Below are 15361 nucleotides of genomic sequence, written 5' to 3' on the forward strand. Positions count from 1 at the left end.
AGCCCCTAATAATACTTTAGGTCTAGGCACTGATCAAAAATGGATGCTAAAACTAATAGATGGAAAATTAAGAGGAAACTTTATAATGGACATATCAAGTTAACACTGTCTGAAACCACTCACGATTTTTTATTTATTTATTTGTTTTTGACTGCGTTGGGTTTTCGTTGCTGTGCGCGGGCTTTCTCTAGTTGTGGCCAGTGGGGGCTACTCTTCGTTGTGGTGCGCGGGTTTCTCATTGTGGTGGCTTCTCTTGTTATGGAGCATGGACTCTAGGTGTGCGGGCTTCAGTAGTTGTGGTGCGCGGGCTCAATAGATGTGGCTTATGGGCTCTAGAGTGCAGGCTCAGTAGTTTTAGCACACGGGCCTAGTTGCTCCGCGGCATGTGGGATTTTCCTGTGTCCCCTGCATTGACAGGTGGATTCTTAAGCATTGAGCCATCAGGGAAGCCCAACAATTTTTAACACAACTAAAAAATGGGAAAACCAGACATTGTGTCTACGTATGTGATGTGGTAGAACATTCCGTTAGGTCTTTTTTTTTTTTTTTTTTAAGCTTCTGTTTCTCTGTTGTATTCATGTTTATCTCTAGTTTCTTAAACATTTGGAGCATACTTAGAAATAGCTGTTTCGGTGTTCTTGTCTGTTGATTCCCTCACTGCTGACAGCTCTGGTTCTGTTTTTATTGATTGGTTTTTCTTTGGCTGTGGATTATATATTCCTATTTGCATGCCTGTTTTTTGTTTTGCTTTACTGGATGTCAGACTTTGCAACTTTTATGTTGCTGGGTTCCAGATTTTGTTGTATTTCTTTAGGTAGTATTAGGCTTTCTTCTGACATGTAGTTTAGCTAATTGGAATCCATTTTGAGTCTTAATATTCGTTTGAATGAGTCCAGCACTTCCTTAATGTAGGACTAATTTATCACATTACAAAGGAAATGGATTTCTGCAGATTCCACCTGATGCTCCATGTATTATGTGGTCTTTCCACTGTGGCTAGTATTTACATTTTTCTCACATTTTCATATTATTCACCCAAAGATTCAGTGGAACCTTTCTGAAGATCACCAGAGCACATATGTGCACTCATGCATGCCCTCTGGTGCACATTCTTGTTCTTTCTGTCTCTCTTCCTCTCTCTCTCTGCTGCTCCCTCCTTTCCTTTATCCTGCCCTATAAATATTAAAGATCTTTCCTCCATCACCTGCACCCCAAAACTGTCTCTGTCTCTTCAATTCAGTGAGATTGGCAGGCTCTGTTAGGTTTCTCCCTTCTTGCATTGTGGCCTAGAGATTGCCTGTACTTAGTAAAATTGGGATATTGTAGGGGTCATTTTAGTTTTTTAATTCCCTCTCTAAGGAATCACATCCCTGTCCTGCCTGCTTTCCGAAGTCTTGAAACTGTTGTTTAATATGTTTTGTCTGATTTTCCAGTTTTTTCACATAGGCGAGTAAATCCAGTCCCTGTTATTCCATCTTGAATGAAAGCAGACTTTTGCAAATTTCCTTTTCATTGTTTTATGTATTAGATGAGGTAGGAATATTTTGGGGAAAATACAAAAATAATACAGGCTACTGCTTAAGAAAAAACAGCAGTGACTTTTTTGCTATGTTCAAAAGTAAGTTCATTTGGATTTTGATTAGGATTTGGCTATAAACTAGTATTTGTATGTAACCTTATACTTTGTGGAGAATTGACATTTTTATAATATTGAGTTTCTTTGTAAGTGTATGTTATATCACTTCTTTTATCAAGCCCTATTTTCAGTCCATCAATAAAATTGTGTAGTTTTTTATAAATGACTTCTATATTTCTTTATTAAGTTTATTTTTTATAGTTTTGCTTGTGTTATTGGAATTTTAAAGTTATTTTTGTAATAATAATATATTTTATAATTAGCCATGGTACTTCCATTTTGTAATATTTTAGAGTGCTTTTATAATTTCTTTTATGTACACTCTGCATATTAAGTATGTTGACCTTTTGTGTCTCTAGTATTTTTTTCATATCCCACCTTTTAAAAAATTCAGTTTGTCTTTTAAAATGAAAACATCAATTTTTTCCTTTATTAGTGCTTTCTCTTTTGATTTGCTTAGAAATCTTTCTCTCAGACAAATAACATAAAAATACTCAAATTTTCTTTTAGTACTACTGCAGTTTCAATTTTTTCCAAAGAGCTAGCCAGTGGCTCCAACACTGTTTTTTAAAAATAAACCACTTCTGCATCTCACTACATTTTTTAGTATATTCAAGTGTAAGTATTTTTAAAGTTTTTTTTTCTATCTGTTATCTAATATCACTCTCAAAAATTTACTTTTTAAAAATATTCCATAATTGTGGCTTCACTCTTTAGTAAGTATGGTTTTACCTGAATTCAACACATATTAATAGATGTTCAGAATTTGAGATTAGGCAGATATCTTTTATAATCAGTTTTAGAGACTAGTTAAAGGCAGAATTTTTAAAATAATTATGACCCAACTGTGTATTGAGACCACTTATATATATCTCAGCAAGTAAAAGGAAGTTTTTGTTTTGTTTTGTTTTTTTAAATCTTATTAGTGTACCTGATAGGATCAGAATTTCTTGGTTAACATGTAGGGGTTTTTGGGTTCATTTTTTCTATATTGATGCATTTTATTTATAACCTTTGCTAAAGAAATTATTTTCTGTTTTTATAGTTTTGGTAAGCAGTTTGGAGGAAAAAGAGGATGTGATTGTCTTGTATTAGAGCCTTCAGAAATGATTGTGGTAAGAATTTTAAAGAATACTGAAATTGTTTTTTGATATGCTTCATTTTCAACTTTAAATGTAGTAGGCTTTTAAACACTCAAGGAAGTTCCATTACTGTGACTTTTTAAATATTTTACGAAGTAGCATCAAACTATATACCAAGTTCGATGCATTTTCATCCACTTTAAAGTTTTTTCTGATCCTTGAAAGGGATGCAATTATATATAAAATGTTGCAAATTTGGTAATTTCTTTTACTACTTCTATCAGAAAATTTAAATAAGAGCTCTGAAAGGGGATCCTGATTTTCCTATTCAATTTAGTTAATAATCTTTGAGCATCCATGTTCTGTACCCTGGACTTGAAGGAAAGAGGTAGAAAAAAAGAGATACTGTTATATCCAAGTAAGAAATGGTTTAGATCTTAATAGTTTTACTTTCAGAGTGTATTTAAGGAATAATTCTTTACTTTTTCCTGAGAAAGCTAGGTAGTTGATGTAACTATAGAAAATAAGACTTTTTTCCTTACCATTTGAAGGATCCAGAACACAGCGGCCTTTTGCCTTGTTCTGAGATGACCTTACTAGAAAATAGTTAATACTGAATGGACTCTTTGTCCTACTAGCATCTCATGTAAATGATCATGTCATCTGATTTGATTTAAACTTGAGAAACGAGGTTGAATTCTTAATGAAGTCTTTTAATATCAGGGCTCAAAACTAAACCACTTTTCCATTTCATGGTGTTACAGTCAGATTGACATCTTCAGGTAGATTCTGTTTTCTCTTCCCTAAACTGGGTCATCTACGTTATCGTGAGCTTAGTGTCCTAAATTTCATATAAACCACTGATTTTAAGCTCCTAAAAGGCAAAGATTATTTCTTGTTCTGTTTGTGTCTTCCATAGTATTGCAGAGTGCTATCTGCATAGTAAATATTCAGTGAATGTTATTTTTTTTCAGGTTTGTTCAAGGCTTAGACTATGTATTGTTTTACATTTATTTTCTTTAAGTGTTGGTATACATGGCATATCTGTTAAGTTCTCAGAACCCTTTCCTCTAAATAAATGCATTGAGGGACATGGCAAGAAAACTGCCTCAGGCAGTACTGTTTTCTCTGTTATTTGTCTGTTGATGTATTTTATATTTCTCATACTTTATGGGAAAAAAATAGTGCTTTTGCCATAGTGTTCTCATATACAGTTGACCCTTAAACAACATGAATTTGAACTGCTCAGTACCTTACATTCAGATATTTTTCAGTAGTAAATACTACAGTACTACACAGTCTGTGGTTGGTTGAATCTATGAATACAGAGGGTGGACTATATACGTGGATTAAGCTCCATCCACCTTGTACATTGTTTGTCTTGTTTCATTGTGGTAAAATACACTTAACATGAAATTTACCATTTTAGCCATTTTTATTTTTTTAATTTTTTTATTTTTATTTTTTTGCGGTACACGGGCCTCTCACTGTTGTGGCCTCTCTGTTGCGGAGCACAGGCTCCGGACGCGCAGGCTCAGCCGCCATGACTCATGGGCCCAGCCGCTCCACGGCATGTGAGATCTTCCTGGACCAGGAACGAACCCGTGTCCCCTGCATTGGCAGGCGGACTCTCAACCACTGCGCCACCACGGAAGACCCCATTTTAGCCATTTTTAAATGTACAGTTTAAGATATTAAGTTAATTACTAAAGTTATTAACAATTAAATTAATTTTCCTTTTAGATTAAAGGGAGGAGTTGTACTTTTCTTGCCCCAAACTGGGAGTTAGCCTTTTCTGTTTCTAAAGCAGTATTTAGAAACCAAGATCTGGCAGCCAGCTGTTTTCATTGCTCCAGGTGCTTCATTGCTTGTAGGGCCTTTCACTGAACAGAGCTAGAAAATGTACGTTTGAGTGTATGTATACACATACATACACACATATATACACCTCTGTATTTATTTCTTTGTTTCTGTGTACCTGTGTTTAAAATCTAGAGTTTATTCTGTTTTTCTCATTTTGCTTATTTGTACCTCCTTTCACTAACAGTGAGAAACTTGGTTTCCATCATCATCAAAACATTTACTGACACCTAAGACAGTTTTAAAATTGCTTGCTCATAACAATGTAGAAAGCACTACTATCTAGAGTATTAACATACTCTAGATAGTATTTTAAGTGTACATATTTCAAGTGTACATATATATTTAAGTGTACAAACATATTTTAAGTGTACAATTTATTGATATTACAAATGTATGCCACTTAAAACCTTCCTCTGTCAAAATATGAAATACTTCCATCACCTACCTTATAAAGTAAGGAAATATTCAGAGAATTATAGGGACCTGGCAAAAGGACAGAGGAACGAGATTGAAGGGAGTCCCATTGGCCAAATCTGGGACAGTTTGAGAATCCAAATAAAAATGTATAGTGATTGATGGTACCCTACTGTATAATAAAGAATTTGTTAATTTCTAATGGTATGAATGAATGAAAAGGAAGAGTTCTTCCTGATAGTTAAATGCCAACTAATAAGTCTAGAAGGAATGATTAAGTTAAAAAATCGTTGATGAATGCCAAAACTTGTGACTAATGTTTGTTGAGAAACAGGATACTTATGTAGTCTCATTGTATCTCCCCACAAATCATTTATGAAAGGAAAAATTACCAAATTTCTGATGGGGAAATGTGGAGGAAACCACTATAACAAAAATTATTGCTGCCACCATCAATATAGGCAAAAAGTGATACACTACTCATGATATGATGCACTGAGAAGGACAGAACATCACCTCTGAGACATATTCCTGCCAGAAATGCCTGCCTGCAGCTAATCGGTGGTAAATAGCTGACAAACCAAATGGAAGACATTCTAAAAATTGAGGTCCTATGCTCTTTAAATATCCCAGTGTCAAGAAACATCACAGAAAGACTAAGGAACTGTTTCATATTAAAAGAGAAAAAAAAGAGATATAACTAAATACAGTGCTTTTTATCTTGCATTAAATCTTGGAGGCAGGAGAGGGGAGTAACTATAAATGATAATGTTGGCACAGTTGGTGAAATTTGAACATGGACTGTGGTTTAGATAATATTGAGTTTACTGATTTTGATTATTGTAGTGGGGTTATGTAAGACAAAATTCTTGTTCTTAGGAAATACATGTTGACATATTTTAGGGTCAAGAATCACCCTCTCTTCAATTTATACCCAAATGTTTTGGGGAAAAAAAGTATGTGTATATATAAAATTTTTAAAATCACCCCAAATAATTACATCAAGTGTATGTATTTATGATTGGTAATTTTTTAATTCCAAAACAGTATTTTATTGATGATCAGCATAGTTAAAAATGCTCTATGAGTTATAGGAGAAAATAATCTAAAATAATTTTAAGATTTTTGTTCCTGAAGTTTCTGAGGATTTTGTTTTTATTCCACCATATTGATGAATCTTGATTTTTTTTTTCAGTTTTTCACTGTTATTACATCCTTTGAAATACAAAATTGTACTGAACATTTTGTAATAGCATAAATCTTTGATACCTAAGTATTTTTTAGGTGAAATTATTTAGAATTCATAAAAATGCTTGGTCCAAGTATACATGTTTATAAGTAATGCTTCCTATTTTGATAAGTTCTGTCAAATACTTTTATTACGTGTGTATTTCTACAAATTTGAGTAACCACTGGTGATTGGGAATGCCTGTTTCTAAACACCCTGCTCATCACCTGATAGGTTGGTCATCTTAATCTGACACATTATAATGAAATCTCGTTTTAAATTACCTGTGCATGATCTCATATGCTTTATGGAGGGTTTATTTTTCTTATTATCCGTTTATTATCAGTTTATATTTCTTATTATCTCTTGCCCATTTTTCTACTTGGATTATTCCTTATTTGTTCATGAGAGCTTTTTCTTACTAGGTAAATGAACCCTTTTGTTGTAAGAAGCTGTTTATCAGTTTTTAACTTTAGTCTGAAGTAAATTTTATGTCAGTTATAATTTTTTTAATCTGTTGAGTTTTTTTCCTCTTATGACTTTTTGAAGTCATGCTTATTAGAAAGACCTTCCCATGACAAGATTATTGAACTTATAAAATCTGTATTGCTTTATAGAATTTTATTAGTTCATTGTTTTAATTAAACTTTTAAATCTTTCTTCTTCTGGGTAGCTGAAGACAGCGGTAACCACTTAACTACCTGTCTCCCAGTATTTCCTCTAAAAACAGTGTAGAACTACAAGAAGGGTATAAGAAATCTATACACAAACCATGCTCACAGCATAACTTGAAGACAGAGGACGCTCAAACTTGAAAATAATTGTAAATAAAAAGAGAGAAATCACCGTTTCCCAGCATGTTATTTCTCACACTTCATCTCTACTCCCAACCCTTATCAAGGGTTTATGATGAACAAAGGCCAACCAAGCAGATCTGTAGAAAACACAGAAAATGGACGCTAGCAAATGGACCTAGGGTTGACCTGTACTGTTGGAAAGACTAATTCCACGCTAAGTTTAAAATTAAATATGTGTGTGTGTACGTATACATATGATAGATCAGAACAGAGACTACAGTGAAGTTTTTTAATATTATGAATAATTTTCAGAGTAGTCATCTAAATGCATAGCTTCAGGGTTAAGATAAAAGGTAAAAAGGAAACAAGCTCTCTTTGGCATTTAAGTGGTGAAGAAGCAGCACGTGGGTAAGTTTTAGGTGCCTACAAGCCAAAGTGAACACAAAATCAGAGTCTTACAACCTCTCCTTCCACTAGCAAAACAAAAAGAAAAAAGTATCTTAAAACATCTGGACTTCAAAGTATTTGACAAAAGAGGTGCTGTTAAACTAGGAGTTTTGTAAGACATCCTAATACCACAAAAAGGTAAAAAGGGGAACTTGATAAATCCATATGTAGGTATTATAAAAATAGAAGAAAATTATTACATGTCAACTGAGAAAAAAACTCCTCCCCACCGCAGAAAAACCAGCATGCAGATGTAGAGTGTGACTACACTCCAGAGTTAAATATATTCAATCAACCAGTTGAGGACATTGAAAAACAAAAACAAAAAATATGTAGAATCAGTAATTTAAAAACCAGGAAAAGAAAATCCGCCCCCCCCAAAAAAAAGGAGTAAAAAGAATATGAACTTAGTAAAGGAATGGAAAACAAAGAAAAAAAAATATTTTAGTAATAAATAAATTATAAGGTCCCCCGGGGGGAATAGAGTCAAATGAAAATTTAATAAGGTGCATTGAAGAAAGGCAGGAAAAGAACCAAGTGAATGAAAATGACACAAGAATGAAGTAAAAGTGTCAGAATTACTGTGTTATATAACTTGAAAGTCGCTAAGAGAACAGATCTTAAACCATCTCACTGCAAAAATGGTAACTGTGACGTGATGGAGATGTTAGCTAAAGCTATGGTAGTAATCATCTTGTAATATGTAAATGTATCAACACTGTTGTATACCTTAAGCTTATACATTGTTCTGTGCAGTCTTAAAGCTGGAAAAAGTGTCAGAGAAAATAGTGGAAATTAAAGACAGGCAATGGAGGGATAACATTCAGAATTTTAGAGTCCCAAGAAAGAAAAATCAGTGAAAAAGAACTAATATTTAAAGCTATATTCAAAGAAAATTCTCCAGAAATTGAAAAAGATTCACATCTATACATTGAAAGGGTCCACTGGATATTGGGGAAAGATAAAAAATCTTATGCTTCCAAGCAAAAACATTACATAACTTCTAAAGGCAAAAGAACGGCACTGGTTCAGACATTTTAAATTTCACTGAGGCAACCAAAACAAGGCAGCCGTGGAGCAGCATTTAAAAAGAAAACTCCAAGAAAAAATATGAAACAAAGTTTTTATGTTCAGCCACATTCTGTTAGATATCAAGGTTGAGGGAAAACAGCTTTCAGTATGTAAGTTTTTAGGGAATTAGGTACTCTTGAGCTGTTTTTTTAAGGAATCTCCTGGAGGATATTTTATCCAGTTGAGAGATAACTGGGAATACCTCAGCAAAAGAAGTGAAGACGAGCATTTAAAATACATGGATGTACTTGCTAAGACTAAAACAAAGGTAGGGATGTGAGGGGAAGACTACTGGACATACATTTTATGTTGTGACTAAGTAGAAATAATACAAATAAAAAAGGAAAAGGGAGAGTGAAATAGGAAAAAACATTCTTACTGATCATCTGTTGCATAAAAAAAAACGGAAGAGAGTTAAAATACCAATAAAAACTGCTAAATTAGATAATATCCAGTCTAACATTTGATTTTACTATATTTAAAAGCTAACAGTTTACTAGTTATTTCATGGATGTTGGCAGAAGACACGAGACCAAAACATGTCTTGGGTCAGAGACAGAGAATTCCATTACTCATGGTATAGTGAGCAGCATAATAATTAGCATATTTCTGTAGGTTCCCCTTGTTCCCTAGGTCTTGTGTAGGTTATGCTGGATGGCCCAGGTGGATGCCTTGCATATAGTAGGTTTGTACTGCAGCTAAGAAACACTGCGCTTGGTGAATAAATATGGTGCTTTTATAGTAAGTGGGCTTTTTCTTTTTCCAGTAGGAAACATTACTTCATCCTTCAAGATTGCTTGCTACAAACACAGCTCTGAGAAATGGCCCACATAATGAGTGGTTAGGATTTTCATTCTTGGCAAACCCAGCAAAATGTGTAGAAACACAAGATGCCCAATGAAGATTCTTTGCCAACACGTAGTAAAAGGGTAATAATAAGACAGGTGGACGGTAACAGGTATTGGCAAGGGTGTATAGAAATCAGTCTTCATACATTGTTGGTAGAAATGTAAAATGGTGAAACCACTTTGGAGAATAGTTTGACAACTCCTCAAACAGCTAAAAATAGAATTACCATTGACCCATCAAGTATATACCCAAGAGAATTGAAAGCATTCATTCACATAAAATCTTGAACACTAATGTTCATAGCATTATTTATAATAGCTAAAAAAGTGGAAAAAACCAAATATTCATCACCTTGATAAGTGAATAGACAAAATGTTATATGTGTACATGATGCAATATTATTCTGTGGTAAAAAGGAATCAAATATCAATACATGCTACAACATGGATGAACCTTGGAAACATTCTGAGTAAAAGAAGCCAGATAGCAAAAGCCATATATTGTATGATTCTGTTCATATGAAATATTCAAAACAGGTAAATCGATAGAGAGAAAAAGTAGTTGCTAATGGGTGGGTATGAAGTTCCTTTTTGGGATGTTGAAAATGTTGTGGAATAGATAATGGTAATGACTGTATAACTTCGTGAGTATATCAAAAATTACTGAATTGTATACTTTAAAAGGGTGAATTTTATGGTATGTGAATTATATCTCAATTTTTAAAAATTGTATGAGAAAAAGGAAAAGAAGACAAAGGGCGTTTAAACGGTTTAAGTACAGAAGTAATCACTAAAACAAAAATACAGGTCTTCCTAAGTACCAAAAAAAATTTTTTTATTAAAAAGCAAAGAATACACGTTTCTTAGAGAAACAAGTGTAGTAAAATACACATAATTATAAAATGTTATCCCAGAATTGAGACTGAAAATATTAGTCATACCAGTAAATGTGAATGTGCTTCATCCACCTATTATTAGGGAAAGATTCTCAATCTGGCTCACAAAAGGAGACGCAACAACTATATACTGTTTATAAGAGACACTTCTGTGATTCCTGAATCAAATGATTCAGTGGACAATGGTATTCTAAACAAGTGAAAATAAAAAGGGGGCAGATACAGTAATCTTAATACTAAAGTAGAATTCAATCCAAAAAGCATTAACTGTGACATAGAAGGGGGCATATTTTTTGATGCTAAAACTCACAATTTACAGTAAAGATACAACACATGAATTTCTATGCAGCACATTACACAGAAACCCTCTGTATAAAGCAAAAATTACAGGAGATTCAGTGAGACAGAAATGTGCTACAAAATAGAATATAATTCTCTGTTCTTAGTATAAAATAGATCAGGTAGACAAAAAATGAGATAGAAGACCTAAACAGAATAAACAGTAAGGTGGATTTATGAATATATGTTGTATTCTACAGCATTATACTACACCATCTCAGGTGTCCAATGCACATTCACAAAAATTGATCATATGTTCACCAAAAAAAAATCAGTGATTTCCATAAAGTAGATATACTGAAAACACTTTCTGATTATATGCAATGAAACTTTACTAATAACAAAAAATATATAGGCTACACCTTAAAATTTTTAAACCTATCAAACAACTTTGTCAAAGGGTAAGTAAATACATACTGAAATTACAGAATTTGCAAAATAACAATAGTGAAAATATACTACATATCAGAATCTATGGAATACATCTAAAAGTGGTCAGAAACTAAAGAGAATAAAAAGCAGACAATGCCAGCAAACTCACAGGAGATCCCAAATATCAGAGATAACATATATACATTTCAGTAGAAGATTAGAAACTATAAAATGAAAGAATTAATCCCAAATTCTACAACTAGAAACATCTATAACTGAAAATAAAATCTCAGATTAAACAGAAGGTAAAACTTGGCTGAATAGAGATTTAGGGAATTGAATGATAAGCGGGAAGAAAATAGAGTGGCCCCTTTGAACAACACTGGTTTGAACTCGGCAGGTCTTACACACAGGGTTTTTTTGGTTTGTTTTTTTAATATTTATTTACTTTATTTTTATTTTATTATATATTATTTATTACTTTATTTTAATATTTATTTACAGTTGTGGCACATGGGACCTTTAGTTGCAGTATGTCGGACCTTTAGTTGCAGTATGTGGGATCTGTAGTTGCAGCATGCGAACTCTTAGTTGTGGCATGTGGAATCTAGTTCCCTGACCAGGGATTGAACCTGGGCCCTCTGCGTTTGGAGCATAGAGTCTTAGCCACTGGACCACCAGGGAAGTCCCACATTTGGGTTTTTTAAAAATACATACTACAGTACTACACGATCCACAGTTGATTGAATCTGCAGATGTGGAACTTTGGATACAGAGGGCCAACTGTAAAGTTATACACAGATTTTAAACTGCATGGAGGGTCAAGCACCCCTAACCCCCACATTGTTGAAGGGTCAACTGTAGACAGATCCAAGGAAAAATCAAATATGATGGAGGGTAGGAGACAGGCAATAGAGTGAAAAGGTCTTTTCTTTCTTTTTCAAATTTTATTTTTTTTTCTGGGCTGATTTCTTTTTTATTGAAGTATAGTTGATTTACAATTACGGCTGTATGGCAAAGTGACTCAGTTATACATATATACATTATTTTTCATACTCTTTTTCCATTATGGTTAATCACAGGATATTGAATATAGTTCCCTGCACTGTACAGTAGGACCTTGTTGTTTATCCATTCTATATATACAGGTTTACATCTGCTAATCCCAAACTCCCAATCTGTTCCTCTCCCACCACCTCCCCCTTGGCAACCACCAGTCTATTCTCTATGTCTGCAATTCTGTTTCTGTTTCATAGATAAGTTCATTTGTGTCATATTTTAGATTCCACATATAAATGATATCATATAGTAGTATTTGTCTTTCTCTTTCTGACTTCACTTAGTATGATAATCTCTATTTGCATCCATGTTGCTGCAAATGGCATTATTTTGTTCTTTTTTATGGCTGAGTCATATTCCATTGTATATGTGTACCACATCTTCTTTATCCATTCATCTGTCAGTGGACATTTAGGTTGCTTTCATGTCTTGGCTATTGTGAATAGTGCTGCTATGAACACAGGGTTGTATGTGTCTTTTTGAATTATAGTTTTGTCTGGATAGATACCCAGGAGTGGGATTGCTGGATCATATGGTAATTCTGTATTTAATTTTCTGAGGAATGTCCATGCTGTTTTCCACAGTGGCTACACCAACTTACATTCCCACCAACAGTGTATGTAGGTGGGTTCCTCTTTCTCCACACCCTCTCCAGCATTTGTTATTTGTAGACTTTTTAATGATGACCATTCTGACTGGTGTGAGGTGGTACCTCATTGTAGTTTTGATTTGCATTTCTTTAATAATTAGCGATTTTGAGCATCTTTTTATGTGCCTGTTGGCCATCTGTATGTCTTCTTTGGAGAAATATCTCTTTAGGGCTTCTGCCCATTTTTTGATGGGTTTTTTTTTTGTTGTCGAGTTGTATGAACTGTTTGTATATTTTGGAAATTAATCCCCTGTCAGTCACATCACTTGCATATATTTTCTCCCATTCTGTATGTTGTCTTTTAGTTTTGTTTATGGTTTCCTTTGCTGTGCAAAAGCTTGTGAGTTTGATTAGGTCCCAGTTGATTATTTTCATTTTTATTTCTATTGCCTTGGGAGACTGAGAGTGAAAAGGTCTTATCTATGTGTAATTGGAGTCACAGAAGGACAGGAGATAATGACCGTATTATTAGAAAAGGTAAGAGAATTTTCCAGAAGTAAAAAGTAAAAAGTTCATTTAGGTTTTTCCGTATGATGTTACAAACTCGAATCAGTATAAACACAAAGAAACTTAATGCATAAGCACATCATAGTAAAACTACTAAGAACCAAAAGTAAAGGGAAAGTCATAAAACTAGTAAGACAAAAAGAAACATTACTTCTAAAGGAGCAACAGTAAAACACAGCGGTAATTTTACCTTCATTAGTTAAGGAATTTAAAGATTTTCACACAGAAGCTAAGAAAATTTTTCATCAGTAGACCAGTACTCAGTTTACTAAAAGAATTTTTCAGACAGGAGAGAATCTCAGATGGAAGCACAGAGATGTGGAGCAAAGGACAATGGAAAGAATAAATATATGGGTTTATCTAAATACATGTTGACTAAAGACACACTTTGTTTTATTGCACCTTGCAAATACTTTTTTTTTTTTAACAAAGGTTTGTGGCAACTCTACATCAAGCAAGTCTGTTTGTGCCATTTTTTATTATTATATTTGTTACAGTGATCTCTGATGTTACTATTATAATTGTTTTGATGCATCATGAACCATACCCATATAAGATGGTCGGTAAATGTTCTATGTGTTTTGACTGCTCCACTGACTGGCTGCTCCCCCATCTCTCTTCCTATCCCCAGGCTTCCCTATTCCCTGAGACACAACAGTATTGAAATTAGGCTAGTCAATAACTCTACAGCGGCCTCTAAGTGCTCAAGTGAAAGGAAGAGTTGCACATCTCTCAATTTAAATCAAAAGCTAGAAATGATTAAGCTTAGTGAGGAAGGCATGTTGAAAGCTGAGACAGGCTGAAAGCCAGAACTCTTGTGCCAAACACTTAACCAAGTTGTGATTGCAAAGGATATGTTTTCGAAGGAAATTAAAAGTGTTACGACAATGAACACATGAATGGTAAGGAAGTGAAACAGCCTTATTGCCCAACGGGTGAAAGTTTTAGTGGTCTGGATTAGAATATCAAACCACCCACGACATCCCTTAAGCCAAAACCCAATCTAGTGCAAGGTCCTAACGGTCTTCAATTCTATGAAGGCTGAAAGAAGTGAGACAGCTGCAGAAGACAAGTTTGAAGCTAGCGGAGGTTGGTTCATGAGGTTTAAGGAAACAGCACTCTGCCTAATAGACATATAGAGAACACTACGTTCATCAGTAGTAGAATACATCTGCTTTTCAAGTGCACATAGAATATTTTTAAAAGTTGACCATAGGCGGGACATAAAGCTCAAAAAAGAAAAGATTTAAAATTTTACAATTTATAGTTTTTGACCACCATGGAATTAATTTTTTAAAAAATTACAAAAACACAACTGGAACAAAATACAGCTTTTGAAATTCAGGAGTATACGTTAAATCACTTGTCAAAGAAGAGTCACTATGAAAATGAGAAAATATTTTGAACTGAATGAAGGTGACATATCAAAACATGAAATTCATTTTAAGCCTTTCTTGCTGAGCAATTTAAGCCTTAATGCTGTTAGAATGAAAGGCTGACATTAGATGAGTTAAGTATCCACGTCAGGAAATTAGAAAGCAGCAAACTATACCAACAGAAATTAGAAGCCAAGCAATAATAAAGATAAATATAAAAATCAGTGGCATGTCAAGCAAACTTAAGAATCAGCAAAGGCAAAAGTTTGTTCTCAGAAAAGGATAATATAATTGATAAATCCCTGCCAAAAATAATCAAGAATGAAACAGATACTACATAACCAGTGTCAGTAGTGAGAAAGGATACAGTACTCTATGGATCTAATGAACTTTAAAAAAAGTAACAAAAGAAAGGATATTACGAAAATTTTAAATAAGTTTGAGATTTTAGAGAGTCAAATTCCTTGAAATACACAGCTTACCAAAACTGGCACACACCCTCACACAAACAGAAAATCTGCATAATCCAATATATAGAAAGAAAGTGAACCTGTAATTACAGACCTTCCATTTAGAAATTCAGACCCACATGGTTTCACTGGTGAATTTTTCCAAACATTTAAAGAAGAAATACATAAAGTCTAACTGGAAACAGAAAAAAAATTGAATATGTTCCCTTAATGAGCCCAGTTTAATTTTTTTTTAAGTGAGATACTAGTGACATATAACATTGTGTAAGAGCCCAGTTTAATTTTGAGAGCAAAACCTAACAAGGAT

At 33.8% G+C, this 15361-nt stretch overlaps 1 protein-coding gene and 1 non-coding gene across 12 annotated transcripts in view; one reads left to right on the forward strand and one right to left on the reverse strand.

Annotated features, from left to right (window-relative positions):
• The window catches only part of RAPGEF6 (Rap guanine nucleotide exchange factor 6), a 218502-nt gene that overhangs the window by 56571 nt on the left and 146570 nt on the right, over positions 1 to 15361 (forward strand). For 9 of the 11 annotated variants that reach the window (XM_027098353.1, XM_027098364.1, XM_027098327.1 and 6 more), the window contains one exon: positions 2682 to 2751. The exons of the other annotated variants lie outside the window; for them this stretch is intronic. In XM_027098353.1, coding sequence (XP_026954154.1) covers positions 2682 to 2751 — 70 coding nt within the window. The remainder of the gene's footprint in view (positions 1 to 2681; positions 2752 to 15361) is intronic. 11 annotated transcript variants of the gene reach the window in all.
• TRNAW-CCA (transfer RNA tryptophan (anticodon CCA)) lies at positions 11605 to 11677 on the reverse strand. Its single transcript has one exon. It is a non-coding gene; the product is annotated as a tRNA-Trp (tRNA).

The sequence above is a fragment of the Aethalodelphis obliquidens genome, unplaced genomic scaffold (assembly GCF_003676395.1).
Source record: "Aethalodelphis obliquidens isolate GAN/ISIS:26980383/991018 unplaced genomic scaffold, ASM367639v1 scaffold4, whole genome shotgun sequence".
In the NCBI taxonomy this organism is placed as follows: domain Eukaryota; kingdom Metazoa; phylum Chordata; class Mammalia; order Artiodactyla; family Delphinidae; genus Aethalodelphis; species Aethalodelphis obliquidens.